Source organism: Stigmatopora nigra, chromosome 20, assembly GCF_051989575.1.
Source record: "Stigmatopora nigra isolate UIUO_SnigA chromosome 20, RoL_Snig_1.1, whole genome shotgun sequence".
Lineage (NCBI taxonomy): Eukaryota > Metazoa > Chordata > Actinopteri > Syngnathiformes > Syngnathidae > Stigmatopora > Stigmatopora nigra.
In genome coordinates this window covers 3,718,811-3,739,926 of record NC_135527.1, presented here as the reverse complement: position 1 = coordinate 3,739,926, position 21,116 = coordinate 3,718,811, and the positions used below count along the sequence as shown (strand labels likewise).

The 21,116-nt window shown below is 40.2% G+C and overlaps 2 protein-coding genes and 1 non-coding gene across 3 annotated transcripts; all 3 read left to right on the top strand.

The window, feature by feature from the left end:
- The first annotated feature begins 1,487 nt into the window (after window positions 1-1,487).
- On the top strand, window positions 1,488-7,843 carry LOC144213344 (uncharacterized). Its single transcript, XM_077741757.1, has 2 exons — window positions 1,488-2,012; window positions 4,588-7,843. Exons 1-2 carry the CDS (start codon window positions 1,883-1,885, stop codon window positions 6,909-6,911), a joined length of 2,454 nt encoding a protein of 817 aa, XP_077597883.1. The 5' UTR covers window positions 1,488-1,882; the 3' UTR covers window positions 6,912-7,843.
- A 3,547-nt stretch (window positions 7,844-11,390) lies between these two features.
- trnai-aau (transfer RNA isoleucine (anticodon AAU)) lies at window positions 11,391-11,464 on the top strand. The gene has a single exon. It is a non-coding gene; the product is annotated as a tRNA-Ile (tRNA).
- A 4,165-nt stretch (window positions 11,465-15,629) lies between these two features.
- Window positions 15,630-20,593, top strand: LOC144213365 (uncharacterized). The gene is made up of 2 exons (XM_077741793.1): window positions 15,630-16,083; window positions 18,632-20,593. Exons 1-2 carry the CDS (start codon window positions 15,948-15,950, stop codon window positions 20,446-20,448), a joined length of 1,953 nt encoding a protein of 650 aa, XP_077597919.1. The 5' UTR covers window positions 15,630-15,947; the 3' UTR covers window positions 20,449-20,593.
- The last annotated feature ends 523 nt before the right edge of the window (window positions 20,594-21,116 follow it).

The window sequence follows — 21,116 nt, the reverse complement described above, 5'->3', positions numbered from 1 at the left end:
AAATGTATATTATGGTATATTGGTGACCATTTTTAGGTCTTTTATTAAACATTGAAAATTGTAATTAGGAAATGCCTAGCAAGAGGTTGATTTCTCGGATTTAATTGTTGTAGATTTTTATTGTGGTAACAGAGAGCTATATGAAATGACTCTTATCTTAAGTAAACATCGTATCAGGTGATTTGCAAGGTATATCTTAGGTATTGAGAGTTATTTGGTTGTTAATAATATCAAACAGCGAATTTAACAATGCAATCACAATCGAGCCTGAAAACTTTGAGTGCAGCACAGTAGAGAGTGAGAACATTGGAGAGACCCTTCAATGGTCTCAAGAACATAATCACTTCAACAAACTTCTTGTGTTCACAATTCTTTTTAATGTGGGTTCAAATTACCGTGGTACCTTGAGAAACGACCTTAATGCGTTCAGCGACTGAGCCCGTCGAAATGAACTACCGTATTTTCACGACTATGAGAGTGGTTATCACGTTGGCGTTACAGTTCCGAGGTCATGGGTTAAAAATACACACAAGAACTCATACAGGTGAAAAAACATAGTCAGGACGAATGTACTCAATGGACGTTTTCAACTTTTAGTACTATGCGTGTGATTTGATCTAATACAAGAGTGTTGGAGTGTGGGAGAATTTGGAATTTTGCTGGATGTTCAAGTACTTACATTGAACTCACTGAATTAGTTTACAAAATACAGTCCAAATACAGGCTGGAGACGATGGACAGTGACTTTGAAGGTTTGATTACAGAATATTCTGGGCACAGGTTAACCACGGGCAATGCTGTCGTCCACAAATGCGTCGAGACAGACAACGTTCATTCATTCACCTTTATTCTCTCAAGAGGGTGATATCAAAACTGAACAGGAATGGGATTTTACCCTACTTCATACAGTAAGAAATTTGTTATGAACCAGCGAATAGAAGATAACGACAATGTTGCAAGTCTTCAAGGATAAGCCATTTGTTATGAACTGGCAAATAGAAGATAATGACAATGTTGCAAGTATTCAAGGACACATCTGGCTACAGGACAGAGCTCTACTAAGGAGAAGCTTGAGACTCATGGAGTCATGACTAGAAACAGGCAAAATACATATTTCAACATGAGACCCACTTCAAGACCCAGCGATTTGCAAAGCCCCTCTTTTTAGGCAATGAATCGAATATTTGTCCCAATATCAGTGGTGTGCCGTCAGGGCCTTCAAGGCCTTCTCTGCTGGCCTAAGGAATATCTGAATCACAGACCGATGTTAATTATATTTTGCTTATGAAAAATATATATATATATACACATACCCACACACACATTCACACCCCACCCCCACGCACGCACACACACACACACACGCACACACACGCACACACACAAACACACACACACATACATTTGTTAACTGGTAAATCATGTGAAATAAAAGTGATTATTTCGTTTTGCCTGACACGATCAAAATAATTCCACACTGAGGAAAACTTCTCAGAACGAGCCATAATTACGCCAAAGTCCGTCCAACAGACCCACGACACTTTGATACAGTTTATTTCTTTAAACTATTATCACACTTTTGCCAAACGATACATTTCTTGTTCTTGTCACGTGATTCTTTCTTAAAGCTTTACACGCCCCACTATGGGCTTTCTCTCTTGAGCCATCGGCACAGAGCTGACGCACCAGTGTCGCTCGTTCCATCACTATCTATCAACAAACCTGCTTTAGCTTATCCCAGCTAGCAGCTATCAAAGAAACAAGTCGCTGACTAGCATATTTATAATCTAGCTTTATTTAGCTAGAAGCTATCAAAGGAATAAGTCGACGAAGAGGTCGTTTTAGGTTTACTGGCTATTTTAGCTCAGCATAGCTAGCAGCTATGTCGGCAAGAACACAACGGTCAAAGCTCCGGGGGGAACTTTTTGAGGTCAAAAAGGTGCATTCAACTCACGAGCAATCGACGGTTTGCTACATAACGCAAGAAAAAGTTGTTCTTCATCGACTAGAAGGTGGGTTCACTTTTTTTTCCATATATTCTCTCAAAGGTATTCAATTCACATGACACTATAGTAGCGTACGTGCGTTTTCAAGAAGTCGCAGTGGCACCATTCGAAGAAAGACGTAATAAATTATTTCTATGTATATGTAACCACTCTAGGAGGGAAATGATGAGTCTCAACACGTGTTAATACTTACCAACGGCATTAAACAGTAGCTTTCCAATTGCATCCTTATCACAAACAATGTATTTTTCAAATTACGCAAAGCGTGAGCGCCCACCAGAGGCGTTCAAGAGTAAATCCTGCTACTCGCCCTCCATTTTTGGCTACATGCTTGAGGGACATAACACTTATTTACATGCTTTAAATTGAAAATAAAAAAAAATATAGATGTAGATGTACTAAACAACAACGAGAGCAGCGTTCAAAGAATGGTGTCAAAGTTGTGGCCCGGTGGCCAAGCCTGGCCCACTACCACTCTGTGGTGCGGTCCGCAAAAGTACCTCATATTTAATGCTGAATTTCAAATGCAGCTTATATATGAATAGAATATTAACTATCATCAGAGATCAGCCAAGTGCCAGAAAATTGTCTGGAAATGCACCATCTACCCAGTTGTGGTTTTCTGCCGAGGCTACGTTGGGATTCTCCCATTGTTTTTAATCCCAACATTCATTCATTCATTTTATGATATGCCAAATCTTGTATAGGGGTGCTGCCTATCCCAGCTGCCTTTGTGCCAGTGGCGAGGAACACCCTGAATCGGTGGCCAGCCAATCGCAGAGCACGAGGAGCAAAATAACCATTCACGCTCACACTCGTACCTAGGGGCAATGTACAGTGTCCAATCAGACCCTACCTCTATTTCAGTCTCATTAACCCCCCCAAAAAATAGATCCACTACTGAATAAAAGATAATGCTTCTTTTAATGCCTCTCCTTTGGCGAAATCAGTTTAACTATGTTAAAATCTAAAACATAAAAAGGAATGTTTACAATGAAAAGGCTCCCAAAAAGATTTGACAAATTTTAAGGCGCTACATCACCAATGAAAAGGCTCCCAAAAAGATTTGACAAATTTTAAGGCGCTACATCACCAGTGAAGAAACTTTAATGACCAATTGTCCCTCACTTTGAAAAATGCACCTATAAACAGTTTTCAACTCATGTTGCTGTTGATTAAAATACTACAGTAGTTAGTACTGGTCACCGGTCTTTTGGTCACCGGTCTTTTGGTCACCGGTCTTTTGGTCACCGGTCTTTTGGTCACCGGTCTTTTGGTCACCGGTCTTTTGGTCACTGGTCTTTTGGTGACTGGTCTTTTGGTCACCAGTCTTTTGGTCGCCGGTCTTTTGCTTGCAGTTAGGGTTATGGTTGTCAAATGTACCGTATTTTCATGACTATAAGGCGCACCACATTATAAGCCCTCAATGAATGACATTTTTCCATATATAAGGTGCACAGTATTATAAGGTGCACTGTATTATAAGGCACACTGTATTATAAGGCGCACTGTATTATAAGGCGCACTGTATTATAAGGCGCACTGTATTATAAGGCGCACTGTATTATAAGGCGCACTGTATTATAAGGCGCACTGTATTATAAGGCGCACTGTATTATAAGGCGCACTGTCTATTTTGGAGTTATTTAAGACTTAAGTGTGCCTTATAGTCGTGAAAATACGGTCATTGCTATTGACTTCCAGGAAAGAAGCACTCACTACACAGTCACCTCTAGAGCCAGTCATTGTTGATGTTTTGGACTTTTTTTGTATAAAATCTTGCAGTGGGGGAGGAGCTAGATGATGGAAGATTTTGTAAACTAAGATGGCATCTGCATATTTAACAGTATTGTTTCAGTTCAGGCGTTTGTGATTTTTTAATATCCGACAGTGGTGGTTTTTCGTTTTTGGTTTTCTGTTTTTTCCATTTATAAGGCGCACTGGATTATAATGCGCGCTGTCTAATTTGGGGAAAATTTAAGACTTTTAAGTGCGCCTTATAGTCGTGAAAATACGGTACTTGGATATTAATCACTAACCTTAACCCTAACGGCAACCAAAAGACCGGCGACCAACGGGACCAAAAGAACTGCGACCAAATGTCCGACTGAGCTACTTTAACTGTTTTTATTTGGATTGGATTGGATAACTTTATTCATCCCGCATTCGGGAAATTTCTTTGTTGCAGTAGCAAGAGGGTGAGGATGCAGAAATAGGAAAGGCATTTTACACAAATAGGTAGTTAATAGTAAGTTAATAAATAAATACATGAATAAACATATAGATAAGTAACCGTGTTGCTGAAATATATATATACATACACATACATATATATAGAAGCACATGTATACTATATGAGAATTCAGTACGTCCTAGCCCACAGCCTTTTTTTGGTTAAAAAGCCTGACAGCTGATTGGAGGAAGGATCTGCGGAAGCGCTCCTTCCTGCAGTGAGGGTACCGCAGTTGTGACAAAATGAATATATGGCGCCCTCTTCCGTTTGGTTTCATTTCTGTGAACAAGAAATTCAGTCATTTTATAATTAGAAAATGGTTAATCAATTATCTTTGTGTCTTTGCAGGTTTCAGAAATGATCTTAGTGCTGATGGGCAGGAGTCTGTTGGCCTTGAAGGGGAAGTTGAGCTCCCCCAAATCAAAGAGGAGGAGCTAGAGTTCCCTCAACAACACTTGAGAGACGAGCAACATCCAATCAAAAGGGAGGAAGATCATTTCACCTGGTCACTTGGTGAGTTCGTGAAGAGGGAAGATGTTCTGGGCGTGGCAAGTGGAGGGGCGGAACCTGCAAACACCAAAACATGGCCCCGAATTAAACAAGAGGAGCAAGAGTTCCCTCAAAAACAAATAGGAGAGCAACTTCCAATCAAAAAGGAGGAAGATCATTTCACCTGGTCACCAAGTGAGTCCGTGAAAAGGGATTATCTGGGTGTGGCCAGCGAAGGGGCAGATTCTGCAAACGCCTCAGCATGGCCCCAAATTAAAGAGAAGCCAGAGTTCCCTCAACAGTGCAAAGGAGAAGACCAACCTCCAATCAAAAACGAATGTGTCAAATGTTCAACTGGGGAATCTTTCAAGAGTGAAGATGATCTGGGCCTGGCCAACAGAGGGGTGGAGCTTCTGAACGGCAGCTCAACAGAAGGATGGCGAGCAGAAAATGTAATTTCTCCTTTATCAGAGGGCAACAAATTGCTTGATGATGACGATGATGAAGATGTTATGAAAAATCCCAGCGGTAACAAACTCTGCAAATGCTTTCAGTGTGGGAAAACCTTTGGGAAAAAGTCTTCTTTGAAAATACACACAAGAACCCACACGGGTGAAAAACCATTTTCATGCTCAGTTTGTGGTCAAAGATTCACACGGGAGGAATACTTAATTAGTCATGCAAGAATACACACAGGTGAAAAACCATTTTCGTGTTCAGTTTGTGGTCAAGGATTCACAAAGAAGGGAAACTTAATTATCCATGCAAGGACACATACTGGTGAAAAACCATTTTCATGTTCAGTTTGTGGTCGGACATTTGCACGGAAGGATAAATTAGGAAGACACACAACAACCCACACTGGTGAAAAACCATTTTCATGTTCAGTTTGCAGTAAAGCCTTTTCTACAAAAGAAAGCTTAAAAAGGCACACAAGAACCCACACAGGTGAAAAACCATTTTCATGTTCAGTTTGTAGTCAAAGATTCACAGAGAAGGAAAGCTTAAAAAGACACATAAGAACCCACACTGGTGAAAAACCATTTTCATGTTCAGTTTGTGGTCAAAGATTCACATTGAAGGCAAGCTTAAAAAAACACGTAATAACCCACACTGGTGAAAAAACATTTTCGTGTTCAGTTTGTGGTGAAAGATTCACACAGAAGGGAAACTTAATTAGCCATGCAAGTACACACACGGGTGAAAAACCATTTTCATGTTCAGCTTGTGGTCAAAGATTCACAGTGAAGGCAAGCTTAATAAACCACACAAGAACCCACACTGGTGAAAAACCATTTTCGTGTTCAGTTTGTGGTCAAAGATTCACAGTGAAGGGAAGCTTAAAAAAACACGTACTAACCCACACTGGTGAAAAACCATTTTTGTGTTCAGTTTGCAGTAAAGCCTTTTCTACTAAAGAAAACTTAAAACAGCACACAAGAACCCACACAGGTGAAAAAACATTTTCGTGTTCAGTTTGTGGTGAAAGATTCACACAGAAGGGAAGCTTAAATAGACACGTAATAACCCACACTGGTGAAAAACCATTTTTGTGTTCAGTTTGCAGTAAAGCCTTTTCTACCAAAGGAAACTTAAAAAGGCACACAAGAACCCACACAGGTGAAAAAACATTTTCATGTTCAGTTTGTAGTCAAAGATTCACAGAGAAGGCAAGATTAATTAGCCATGCAAGAACACACACAGGTGAAAAACCATTTTCATGCTCAGTTTGTGGTCAACGATTCACACAGAAGGGAAGCTTAGATTTTCATGCAAGATTACACACTGGTGAAAAAACATTTTCATGCTCAGTTTGTGGTCAAAGATTCACACGGAAGGAATACTTAATTTGTCATGCAAGAACCCACACTGGTGAAAAACCATTTTCGTGTTCAGTTTGTGGTAAAAGATTCACAGTGAAGGGAAGCTTAATTACCCATGCAAGAACACACACAGGTGAAAAACCATTTTCATGTTCAGCTTGTGGTCAAAGATTCACAGTGAAGGCAAGCTTAAAAAAACACACAAGAACCCACACTGGTGAAAAACCATTTTCGTGTTCAGTTTGTGGTGAAAGATTCACACAGAAGGGAATTTTAAATAGACATGTAATAACCCACACTGGTGAAAAAACTTTTTGTGTTCAGTTTGCAGTAAAGCCTTTTCTACTAAAGAAAACTTAAAACGGCACACAAGAACCCACACAGGTAAATAAACATTTTCATGTTCAGTTTGTCGTCAAAGATTCACAGAGAAGAAAAGCTTAAAAAAACATAATAACCCACACTGGTGAAAAAACATTTTCATGTTCAGTTTGTGGTCAAGGATTCACACAGAAGGGAAGCTTAAAAAGACACATAGTAACCCACACTGGTGAAAAAACATTTTCGTGTTCAATTTGTGGTTGACGATTCATACACAGGGAAAGCTTAAAAGCCCACCTAAGAACTCACACTGGTGAAAAATCATGTTCATGCTCAGTTTGTGGTCAAGGATTCAGACACAAGGGAAACTTAAAAGCTCACAAAAAAACCCACACTGGTGAAAAACCTTTTTCGTGTCCAGTTTGTGGTAAATCATTTTCTCAAAAGCAAAACTTAAAAAGGCACACAAGTACACACAGGTAAAAAGCCATTTTCCTGCTCAGTTTGTGGTCGGACATTTTTCCGAAAGAAGCTTAGAAGAACACTTATTAACCCACACTGGAAAACAATGTTTTCCTGCTCAGTCTGTGACCACAGATGCGCTACAACAGCCCAATTAAAAAGCTGCACAATTCAAAAACCTTTTCCAGGTGCTGTTAATGTTCCAACATTTTCACATAAGGGAACCTAAAAGAAGTCTCAACAACCCACACAGGAGAAAAGCACCTTTTTGCTCAATTTGTGGCAGGAATATCTTAAAAACATAACTGCCCACATCGGTCAGAAACCCCTTTCCTGCTCAGCTTCTTGCCGGAGATTTAGTTGTAAGGATTGACTTAAAAGATGCAAATGTGTTGTGACAAGCAATAGCCAAGGACGGCTTAGCTTGTTTTATCAAATTCTGCATGAAAGATCATTGTAATCAAAGTATAATTGTATTTTGCATTCTGAAAATGTTTTTTTTAATTCAAATACAGTAATTGGATTGGATTGGATTGGATAACTTTATTCATCCCGTATTCGGGAAATTACATTGTGGCAGGTAGCAAGAGGGTGATTAGACAGAATAAACAGCATCAATCATTAAAATCATCAAATCATTAAAACATAAAAGCCGCAAAACACAAAACGAACAAGAGTGGACAAAGCTACCGTGGCCGCCGGCTGCCGCTTAAACAGCGCCATTTGGTTGCGGTAACTGAATCGGACTCAAAAAGACATTGTAGAGTTGGACAAAAACTGGAACCCCACAGAACAGCAAAGCAAAAAGCACAAAGTACAAAGCAAATCAAAGTAAATGGAATCATCAAATCATTAAAACATAAAAGCCGCAAAACACAAAACGAACAAGAGTGGACAAAGCTACAGTGGCCGCCGGCTGCTGCTTAAACAGCGCCAATTTGGTTGCGGTAGCTGAATCGGACTCAAAAACGACCTTGTAAATTGGGCAAAAACTGGAACCACACACAGGAAGTCTTCCACGAGATGGGGAACTGCTGCAGACTGTGACCAAGGTGGAGAATACGCTCTTGCAAGCTTATTTGCACAGTTACTCAGTAGTCTGAAGCTGAAGAAAACAGCAGCAGGGCAGAAAATCTCGACTCTGTCGCTGTTAGGGGCCTACAACTTAATACATTAAGCTATGAGCTTACAGCGCGATCGAGCTAGTATGTCAATTTACTAATATCTCAAGTCAATGCTTCCCATGGAAATTAACAAAATACAAATCTATCGGTTTCCTTCTGAGAGAAAAAAAAAACTGAATGTAACAACGGTAAAAAAAATCTTAATTGTTAAAAATTTCCACCGACTCACAATCTGGAACCATTTGGTGTGCTCATATCTCAAATATTTCATATCTCAAGGCAAAAATTTGCTCAGAATTTTTCTCGTATCTCAAATTTTATCATATGTTGGAACGCTTGTGTGTCAAGGTATTACTGTATAAGCAAATTGAGTGTTGTTGAAGATTTTATTTACTTCACAATTCTATCCGAATTAGTAGAGCCTAAATTAGGAAATTAGAAAGTAAATAATCAATAATGCGATGTAAATAACATGGAAAATATGTCTTCACAGTAAAAGACATGCCTAAGAAATTTGAAATTTTTTATTTGCTAGGAAATCCAATGAAAAGTTGAGTGATATTCAAACATACATTTTAATGAAAATAATTTATATATTGAATCTAGGATCTAAGAAACATTAGTAAAAATATATTGTGTGAAAGACTATGAATTTGCTCAAAATAAATAGGTGGTACAATGTACTTTTGTCATATTAAAAGATGAATCATGTTTTTAAACTGATTTAACGTGTAATCTTTTTGGAAGTTCCAATAAAGCTCTCTTTTTGATGAAAAATACTTTTTTGGTCTTTTTGATGACAAAATCAGCTTTCCAAATTCAAAGGTGACAAAAAATAGAAACGTTATTTGCTAAGATTTAAAACTAAGAGTAAAATGAATACATTAATTTTAACAATTTGACAAAATAATACGGTAACTTCGATATTCCAAATTCAAAGTAACACTTGGAAGGGGGATAGTTTTCTTCTGCAAAAAAACCTGACTGTTAGTAGCAAAGCATGGTTTTGATTCAATGAGTGGCAGCGAATTGTTTTGATTCAATGACCTCTGGGTTATGGCCCGAGCATGTTTCCCTTGCACTACTCTGCTTCTTCTCACTTCAGGTTTCACAAGCGGACTCAAAACTAATCAACCAAATCAATCGGACAGATATCAAAGGTGCCAGCCAGAGTATTTCTAAAGGTAATGCGATGCAGGCAAAATTGTTATAAAATGGAGAGAAAAAACAAGCATAGGACATTTAAATCAAACATAATTGTCCATAATTTAAATACTGCATTTTTGCAATCTATTGAAAAAGTACAGCATAATGGGAAAGCATTGGACCTAAGATCTAAAGTTGCCTGGTTTAACCATGGGCTTCAGCACTCCCTTGGCCTGTATCTAATCAGCTAATAATCTATTTGAGTTCAGTTTACTAGGGACCCTAGAGTCAATATACAGTTCATGTTATTTTTTATTGACCTACTGAAGCGCAAGTATCTTTGGTGAGAGAGCATTTGACTGAAAATCTAAAGGTCCCTGGTTCAACCTTAGGCTTTGGCAGTCTGTTGGATTGTATCAAACCAACCAAAATCAGCCACAACTCAATTTGTGATCAATTGTCCTGTAATCAGTGTGTAAATATGCAGTCTAGGTTGGTTTTTGTTCACCTACGTGAGTCAAAGTAACTCAGATGGGACAGTACTAGCCTGAAGATCTACAGCAGTGGTGGCCAAGTCCGGCTCTCGAGAGCCCTTATCCGGTCTGTTTTCTATAACTTCCTCCACCAACAGACCTGAATCAAATAATCTGGATCCATATTAGAGCTTCTGGATATCTTGCTGATGAGTTGATCATTTGATTCACGTGTGGTAGAGGAGGGTATATGGTGAACAGACTGGATAGGGGCTCTTGAAGACCGGACTTTGCCACCTCCGATCTACAGGTCCCAGAATAAACCCCACAATTTGGCAGTTCATTGGACTGTAAACTCAACTAAAATCACGATCGCGAGTTCTCCTCAGGCCAATTGAAGAAGCTTTCTGATAGGTCTGAAAATACAACTTCAGGAGCAGGTTAAGAACGAGTGAGATCAATTTAAATAGGCCGTATTACGTCCGCCTTCATCAGAATTTCAAGGCATTTGGGGGACCTGTTTCAGAAAAATGATTAGTTTTTTTATCAGATTCCGATCTTGTGAAAATGATGCGCTCAGGCCCGATTTTCGACCAATTTCGATCGGATTTTTGATCAGAAGAATATGTGAGAAAAGGTAACTTTTGCAGAATTAATCATTTTCAAGAACATTTCTCACACCAATGGTAACACTTGGAAGTGGCGTAGTTTGCCATTACATAAAGGGAACTGGTGTTGGCAGCAGAGAATGGTTTCGATCCAATGACCTCTGGGTTATGGGCCCATCATGCTTCTGCTGCGCCACTCTGCTTCCAGCTTCACGCATCAAATCAAAGCAGATATTCTGATGAATCGTGGGTATTCTCACCTCCTGACGGAGCTTCTGTGGACCACCAGCTCAAGAACCTCGGTCTCGGCCGGGGACTGTCATGAGTTAGTCCTGCTATTCACAGAGTCATCCATTATGCATTTAAAAATTTCCATTCCAATGAAAAACTCGGTATGAGACATTCGGCGCTAGGATTTACAAAACAATATACCATGTTGAATTTAAGTTAATAATACCCCACCGTCGCACCCGAGCCAATGCCAACACATTGCTCTTTATCTCATTTAGGCAGAGCATGGTGCTGTAAATGCCAAAGTCGTGGGTTCGACCGCAAGGTTGTGCATTTAACCTCCATACGGGCCACGACAACTCCAAACTCAATTGAAATTATCTAGTCCAACTTCTTTTGCCTTACCATAAATGTTTAGCTAGTTGACGTGTTGCATTTGCTTCATTATGAAAATACCTGCACTGGGCAGCACATGGCCTGTTAACTCAGTTGGTCAGAGTGTGGTGCTAATAATGCCAAAGTTGTGGGTTCAACCCCCACATGGGCCATGACCATTTTGATGTTTCCTCAGTTTCTGTGATCTGGTAATTTCTCTGCACCACAAGGAAGGAGATGCCACTCTGGATTAGAATCATCTCAGTGAGGGAAGACTAGCTAGGTTCGTTCCCACCACATTTTTGCTCTTCCAAAATTGTTTTAAAATTAAATTTGTCTTCCTACTCAAGCGGGCAGAACAGTGTTTCTCAACTTTGCTTAGCCTCCAATGAGGAAGCCTGTAGAAAATCACAATGTGGTTATCTTAATAGTCGTCACAAGTGCAAAATCTCTAACTAAAAATGTAAAAACTCTTCAATTCGAATCAACAAAATGCAGTACCATAGTTGTTTATCTGTCAGGTAAGGTGACTGAGCTACCTTGCTAATGTTAGTGGGCTAACATTTTGAACCTTAGCTTTTCATAATATTTCTAGCAAGCACGAACACGAGATGAGACACAATTGGTATATGTTCTATCAATATTACAACACATCACAAAATATTTATAGTTGAGGATTGTGGTCACATTTTTCACTCATTCATGGATATCTTTTTAACTTTACGCAAAAATCTAAGATAACCACAAACGACATAGAACCCTTCTTTAGAGAGCAATTACTTGTCCAAGATGCTAAACAAAAAGTGCATAAGCTGATGACAACACATTTTTTTTCAAAATTGAATGTAATTTTTACAACCATAAAGAGGTAATTAAAGAGGTAATTAAATCTTAAATGGCCATCCATAATGATTTCATGATCACATTTCCCTTCCCAATACTTGTATGAGACCAACGAAAACGGCGACCAAGTGGTCCTCGGAAAAGGCATGTACGGGGTGCTCTATGCCGGCAGGGACGTTAGTTACCAAGTGCGCATCGCCATCTAGGAGATTCCAGAAAAGGACAGCACGTGAGTGGATTGTTTGTCCCTCTACTTGACAGCCACTAACAAACACTCCTTGGACAGTTATTCCCAGCCGCTCCACAAGGAAATCTGCCTGCACAAGGGACTGTGTGTCTGGGCTCCCCTCTTTCATCAAGATCTTAATGGAAGAAGTCCCAGGAGGTTTGTAGACAAAGCAGCGTTGATGAATAAATCACAAGAGAGTGTCCTGAGAGACTGGAGCCTAAATTCAGTGCCTTGGACCGCTCGGCCACAATACCATAAATTGGGGTGATAGAAGGTTTCCACAAACCTACAGCAATCTATCCCAGATCTCTGAGGGTGCAGTGAGACACCCGGCTGACTTGCAGGCAGGCGCGGCCTCAATTCCTAATCGTGGTGGTTTGATTGTGAGTGCAAATAGTTTGTGCCCTACGGCTGCCTGGTGTTGTCTGCCTTTCGCTTGAAGTCAGGTGGGATTGACTCCAGCAACCCCCACAACACTTGCTAGGATGTGCAGTATGAAAGATGAATGAATGCATGTTGACATTGGCATGCCCAACTCCAGCCCCCAAGGGCCCGCATCAAATTTGTTTTCCATGTCTCCCTCCATCAGCACGCCTGAATCAAATAATTAGGATCATTATAAGGCTTCTGGGCAGCTTTCTGAGGAGTATATCATTTGATTCAGTTGTGGTAGAGGAGGCAGATAGGGAAAAGAGGCCGGAAAAGGGCTCTAAAGGAGCGGAGTTGGACTGCTTGTGCTGGCATTGGTGTGAGAAGAAGCAGAGTGGCGCAGCGGAAGCGTGCTGGGCCCATAACCCAGAGGTCAATGGATCAAAACCATTCTCTGCAACTTACAATTATTTCCTTTTTTTTGCAGAAGCAAAATACCTGATCTTGACAATTATTAATTCTGTAAATTAATACCTGTTGGGTTTATTCTGTATTACTATTATAAATATAGTTGTGTTAAGTCATTTATTTGTTAAATCATTCTCTTATTATTCTCAAAGTGTTGCAAGGTCATAAACTGCCGCCTAGTCCACTCTCACATGGACTTCTCCAAGGATTGTTGACGCTACATCCACATACCCAGTATCGGGCTGAGAGGGTTGTTGATCGGGCAAGGACTGGATATCTGCCATTTCCAGCAACGGAGCCCATAACAAAGATATTGTTTCTGCCACGTCCATAACACTCGTGACGCACTTCGGGTTTTTCTTTATGTAATTATTATATGATTCTTAGGTCAAGGAAGGCATAATTGTTCTAATCTAAATGTTGTTTAGGTCTAGTCTCCTGTTTTTGTTATTGGTAAAATACTTTGATTGTTATTGTAGTCCCAGATGTTGTTTTTACTCATACGTGATGGAATGATCAACAACTCTGTAAATTGTTTTGATTCATGGCAATAAGAGGCGTTCGAAAACGTCTATTCGAAGAGACGTTCGGAAGTTGTAAGGAGACACTTGCTGAAACTCTCCCCTTCGGAGGTATTACCTATTGTTATCCATTTCTATTTAATTAAATGTCAATAATTGAATATGATGTCTGCCTGCAGTTATTGATAATTACGGATGAAGGTAATTATTAATGAACCTAACAGAGGTCCCAGGTCCAACTCCTGGACAAGCCCTGGTTTTGTCGAATTATGATCTATGATGGGGTCATATGGGACATTAGCCACCTAAGGAAAAAAGTGTCATTGTATGGGCACACTTGGCTCGTCCTTTTAGTGCAGGGGTGGGCAAACTTTTCGGCTCGGGGGCCGCATTGACTTTGAAAATCTGACAGATGGTCCGGGTCAGCACAAGATACGATACATATAAAAAACTGCATCCGTAAACAGTACAAAATAGTCATTAAATAGAATTCGAGGGTCACGGAGCGCCACTGCGCAATATAGACATTACAATATGGACGTCCTGAACTTCAGGTCATGTAACTGACCAATCCTAGGTGCTGCATTCAGCTTCATACCAAGTACTGGGTAAGAAAAGACCGCAGCGGTAGTGGTCTGCTCAGCCCAAAAATCAATGCATTCTAACTCCTCGGCTTTTTAGGGAGGCATCTCTTTTAGCAGAATGCTACAAGCAAAATGTTGGTGGGGTTGAAACTAACACATCAGACTTTTTGACAGTCATAAACAATTTATATTCTTAAATTGTAGTATTCTTTTGATCCAGAATTTAAAAGTAAAAATTCCTGAAACTGTCTATCATCTCTCATCTCATTTCTGAACCGCTTTATCCTCTTTAGGGTCATGAAACCTCTGCATAATAGAGCCAATCCTAGCTGTCTACGGGCCAGAAGCGGGGGACATGTTGAAACTATGGCCAGCTGATCACAGGGCACAAGGAGACGGACAATGACACATACACACACCCATACCCAGGGGCAATTTAGAGTGTCCAATCAACCTACCATGCATGTTTTGAGAATGCGGGAGGTAACCAGAGTAATCCAGAGGAAACCCACGTAGGCACAGGGAGAACATGCAAACTCCACATAGATGGATATGACCTGGCTTTGAAACCAAGACCCCAGAGATGTGAAGCCAACACGCTAACCACTCATGACACTAAGCCGCACAGGTGAAATTGTGTGCATTTAATTTAATATTCCTACTTTTAAAACACAAAAATCTCTGAATTCTTTAACATCGTTACACTTTTGATATGCAAAACTGGGTCTTATAAAAAATTCATAATGATTAACGCAAAGCTTGAGGCACCGTCAGTGGCACGGTGGTGTGCAAAAACAACACTCATAATAGTGAGAACAGGACTCAGCTTTCTCACCCATGGTTTCATATTATGTCTTCCAGGTTAGTGAAGAGCCATAAGCACTAAGAACAAATTATACATATTAAGTGCATTAATTATTGGCAGTGGTGGGATTTGAACCCGCGCCTACTGAGAGACTAGACTAGAGCCTAAATCCAACGCCTTAGACCGATCGGCCACACTACCATCGGGACTTTAAGTGGCGCATGCATTAATTGTAAATGAACCTTAAACACCCTTATATTTAAATATTGAAACATGTAATTTGTTACTTGCAATAAGAAGAAACACAATGTATCATTTAAAGCAAATGTTCTTAAAATTACCTAACTTTTTCTCAAAATGTAGCTTTTCGATTTAGTGTCACGGCTAGCTAGACTCGAACTGGACTTCGAGCTGCTCTCTTCACGCTGTGGCATTAGGAGACCAAATTTAACATTATCACCCCCTCTGTTTAAAATCTGAATTGAGAACCTGGCGTGAGGTACTGAGACAGTAGAGGGCGATAATGCTGCAGTACGTTGGCTGCCTCCAACCGAAAAACCTAAAGAGGAAGAAGGGGTGGGGTGTTCATTTCTGCATGGCTAGGATTTTAACTTTTTGTTTGTGCGCTTCTTGTTTCTCCTCAATTTGATTGAACTTAAATGAAACTAAACCTCGACAACATGCTCAACATTAAATAGTTTTCGGAATTGGAGGCCAGTCCGTTTTTTCTTCACGCCGTTTTGGGAGTCGTACTTTAGCCTAGCCTAGCTGGTAGCTAACAAAGGAACACGTCGTCTGCATCAGTACTTCGTCAAACGAAGACAAAAAGTGTGAAAAATGCCCGCGAGAACGCCGCCGGTTGCTGCAAAGTTTCAGATGGAACTTAATAGCGTGCAAGAGGATCTCTCATGTCATCAACATTCTATTGTTAGCAAAATGATGCAAGTTAAAGTTGCTCTACACAAACTCGAAGGTACGTTCACTTTAGTCATTATTGCATAATAGACCAACATACTATACATAATACTTTATGTTACACGATTGATATTTCATAATGAAATATTTAACGGGGTGGGCAATGTTGTTTCTGATCGTGACTTTATTGAATGAATCGAAGCATGACAGCGCTTAGCATTATTAGTAGAACTGAGAACGTGCTACAATGATAAACCACTAGATGTCGCCAGCTGCTCAATATTCATGCCTTTAATCTGCAACATCTTCCTTTAGATTTCTGTTCTCATACCTGTCAATTTGTAAGTTTTATACGTATGTTATACGTTTTCTTACCATTTCAAATCATGTACGCCGTACACCGACTTTTGTTCGGGGAAATACAAAAATCGCCAATATTTATGATAACCGATCTCAAGGAGACCATTTTGGCTTAAATCCAGATAGTTTCGTAGGCTGGTAGCCAACAACGCTACTGTCATCGATCGTTACTATTGTCACGGTATACCAGCAAAAATTATCCTCAATCGTATGTATTGTTTTAGAAGTGGGTACGGCAATATCGGTAAAAGATGACATGCACATGCGTAGATATACATGGGGTAAATATCGTGGAAACACGCTTGGATGAGCCACACAGTAAGAAATGAGTTACCGCGCGTAAACATACGTCGTACGGTGTGTGTACAGTTTTTGGGGGGTTTGTACGGGGAATCATAATCATTTATAAGGGCAGTTAACGGCAGAGGTTGACAGGTATGTGTTCTGTAACTTTAAAGTAACCTTGTATTCAGATAAAACATTGCTGCCCACCATGATGTATTGTTCTGAACATGAAATATTCTTGTACAGTGGTACCTCTACCTACAACATGCTCATGGTACGATGAAAATTTAGATCGAATAGTCCGCCTGCGATATGATCAAAATGTCGAGATGCGATCAAGCCAGGTGGCTATGACATGAGAGGCTGTTTACCATTGTAGCGCAGTCTTTTTTGGAACAACACACAGGAAGTCTTCCACAAGATGGGGAACTTCTGCAACCTGTGACTGAGGTAGAGAATATGCAGAGTTACTCTTCCAAGCTTATCCACACAGTTCCTCAGAAGTGTGGAGCTGAAGACAAGAGTAGGAGAGTAGAACTCCTCGACTCCGTTTCTGGCCTGGTAATTATGAAGCCCATCATGGAATGATTGGTCAGAGGTGTTGCCTCTTCTCCCGCCACTTTTGTCCTGCACCGAATATCCACCGGTATTGAGGTGTTGCTCCTTTTGCTGCGTATTGTAACAGCTAGTCCCATGTGTATGAGAGCGTAGGCATGGCTGAATGGTTCCAAAAAAGAAGTAGCAGAAAGAAGCCAGGCTAACATAACAAGGAAAGTTGGAAAAACATTAAAGTATAAAGTACAAAGTAAAGTAAAAAGGAATATAGTAAGAAATATTAAAATGTCATGAAAAAAGATAGAAGGTCTGTAAAACCTGAAAGACATGAGTGGGCAGAGCTACCTCCACCGGCAGCCGGTGTGAAAGGCGCCATCATGGAAAAGAATAAAGATGAACTAAACAACGAGATCAACGATCAAACAATGATCTCAACGTTGCGGCCCGAAGGCCAAGACTGGCCCACTACCACTCCGTGGTGCGGCCTGCAAAAGTAGTTCAACATTTAATGCTAAAATTCAAATGCAGCTTATAAATAAATAGAATATAAACTATCCTTAGAGATAATCACTGCATCAATCCGCACAGACATTGAGGTATGGTCCTCTAAGGCAAAAGCGCTTCACTTCATAGAACTACCAGTACCATCAGAGGAGGGGATCGACACCACCTTCGAAGGCAAGAAGGCCGAATACTTGAATCTGTCAGCCAAGTGCCAGAAAATTGTCTGGAAATGCACCATCTAACCAGTCGAGATTTGCTGCTGAGGCTACGTTGGGCTTCTCCCACTGTTTTTGATCCCTTCATTCATTCATTTTCTGATATGCTAAATTTTGTTATGGGGGTGCATGAGCCTATCCCGGCTGCCTTCAGGCCAGAGGCGAGGAACACCTTGAATCGGTGGCCAGCCAATCGCAGAGCATGAGGAGAAAAACAACCATTCACGCTCACACTCGTACCTAAGGGAAATTGAGTGTCCAATCAGACTTTACCACTATTCCAATCTCATTAATCCTCCAAATAATAACAGACCTGCTACTTAATAAAAGTTAATGCTTTTTTTAATGTCTCCCCTTTGGTGAAAGCATTTTTATTAAATTAAAATCTAAAACATAAAAGAGAATGTTTACAATGAAAGGGCTCCAAAAAAGATTTGACTAACTTTAAGGAGATACATCACCAGTGAAGAAACTTTTCTGACTAATAGTGCCTTACTTTGAAAAATGCACCCATAAACAGTTTTCAACTCGTGTTGCTGTTGAAGAAAATAATACAGTAGTAAGTACAGCATTGAGACAAAATGAATGTATGGCGCCCTCTTCCGTTTGGTTTCATTTCTGGGAACAAGAAATTCAGGCATTTTATAATTAGAAAATAGTTAATCAATTATGTTTGTGTCCTTGCAGGTTTCGGAAATGATCTTAGTGCTGATGGGCAAGAGTCTGTTGACCTTGAAGCGGAAGTTGAGCTCCCCCAAATCAAAGAGGAGAAGCTACAGTTCTCTCAGCAACAAATGGGAGACGAGCAACTTCCAATCAAAAGGGAGGAAGATGATTTCACCTGTTCACTTGGTGAGTTACTGAAGAAGAAAGATGTTCTGGGTGTTGCCAGTGGAGGGGCGGAGCCTGCAAACACCAAAACAGGGCCCCCAATTAAGGAGGAGGAGCCAGAGTTCCCTCTAAAACAAATAGAAGAGCAACTTCCAATCAAAAAGGAGGAAGATCATTTCACCTGGTCACCAGGTGAGTCCGTGAAAAGGGATTATCTGGGCTTGGCCAGTGAAGGGGCGGAGCCTGCAAACGCCTCAGCATGGCCCCAAATTAAAGAGAAGCCAGAGTTCCCTCAACAGTGCAAAGGAGAAGACCAATCTCCAATCAAAAACGAATGTGTCAAATGTTCAACTGGTGAGCCTTTCAAGAGTGAAGATGATCTGGGCGTGGCCAATAGAGGGGTGGAGCTTCTGAACGGCAGCTCAACAAAAGGATGGCGAGCAGAAAATGTAATTTCTCCTTTATCAGATGGCAACAAGTTGCTTGATGATGATGATGAAGATGTTATGAAAAATCCCAGCGGTGACAAACTCTGCAAATGCTTTCAGTGTGGGAAAACCTTTGGGAAAAAGTCTTCCTTGAAAATACACACAAGAACCCACACGGGTGTAAAAACATTTTCATGTTCAGTTTGTGGTCAAAGATTCACACAGGTGGGACACTTAAATAGTCATGCAAGAACCCACACGGGTGAAAAAACATTTTCATGTTCAGTTTGTGGTCAAAGATTCACAGTGAAGGCAACATTAATTAGCCATGCAAGAATACACACAGGTGAAAAACCATTTTCATGTTCAGCTTGTGGTCAAAGATTCACAGTGAAGGCAAGCTTAAAAAACCACACAAGAACCCACACTGGTGAAAAACCATTTTCGTGTTCAGTTTGTGGTGAAAGATTCACACAGAAGGGAATCTTAAATAGACACGTAATAAGCCACACTGGTGAAAAACCATTTTTGTGTTCAGTTTGCAGTAAAGCCTTTTCTACTAAAGAAAACTTAAAACAGCACACAAGAACCCACACAGGTGAAAAACCATTTTCGTGTTCAGTTTGTGGTCAACGATTCACACAGAAGGGAAGCTTAGATATTCATGCAAGATTACACACTGGTGAAACAACATTGTCATGCTCAGTTTGTGGTCAAAGATTCACACGGAAGGAATACTTAATTGATCATGCAAGAACCCACACTGGTGAAAAACCATTTTCGTGTTCAGTTTGCAATAAAGCCTTTTCTAGAAAAAATAGCTTAAAAAGGCACACAAGAACACATACAGGTGAAAAGCCATTTTCGTGTTCAATTTGTGGTCGACGATTCACACAAGGGAAAAGCTTAAAAGCCCACCTAAGAACCCACACAGGTGAAAAACCATTTTCGTGTTCAGTTTGTAGTCAAAGATTTACAGTGAAGGCAAGCTTAACTAGCCATGCAAGAATACACACAGGTGAAAAACCATTTTCGTGTTCAGTTTGTGGTCAACGATTCACACAGAAGGGAAGCTTAGATATTCATGCAAGATTACACACTGGTGAAACAACATTGTCATGCTCAGTTTGTGGTCAAAGATTCACACGGAAGGAATACTTAATTGTTCATGCAAGAACCCACACTGGTGAAAACCATTTTCGTGTTCAGTTTGCAGTAAAGCCTTTTCTAGAAAAAATAGCTTAAAAAGGCACACAAGAACACATACAGGTGAAAAGCCATTTTCGTGTTCAATTTGTGGTCGACGATTCACACACGGGAAAAGCTTAAAAGCTCACCTAAGAACCCACACAGGTGAAAAACCATTTTCGTGTTCAGTTTGTAGTCAGAGATTTACAGTGAAGGCAACCTTAACTAGCCATGCAAGAATACACACAGGTGAAAAACCATTTTCATGTTCAGCTTGTGGTCAAAGATTCACAGAGAAGGGAAGCTTAAAAATACACGTGAGAATCCACACTGGTGAAAAACCATTTTCGTGTTCTGTTTGTGGTCAGACATTTAGACTGAAGGATAAATTAAAAGTACACACAAGAACCCACACTGGTGAAAAGCCATTTTTGTGTTCAGTTTGCAGTACAGCCCTTTCTACAAAAGAAAGCTTAAAAAGGCACACAAGAACCCACACTGGTGAAAAACCATTTTCATGTTCAGTTTGTGGTCAAAGATTCACAGAGAAGGGAAGCTTAAAAAAACACGTGATAATCCACACTGGTGAAAAACCATTTTCGTGTTCTGTTTGTGGTCAGACATTTAGACTGAAGGATAAATTAAAAGTACACACAAGAACCCACACTGGTGAAAAGCCATTTTTGTGTTCAGTTTGCAGTAAAGCCCTTTCTACAAAAGAAAGC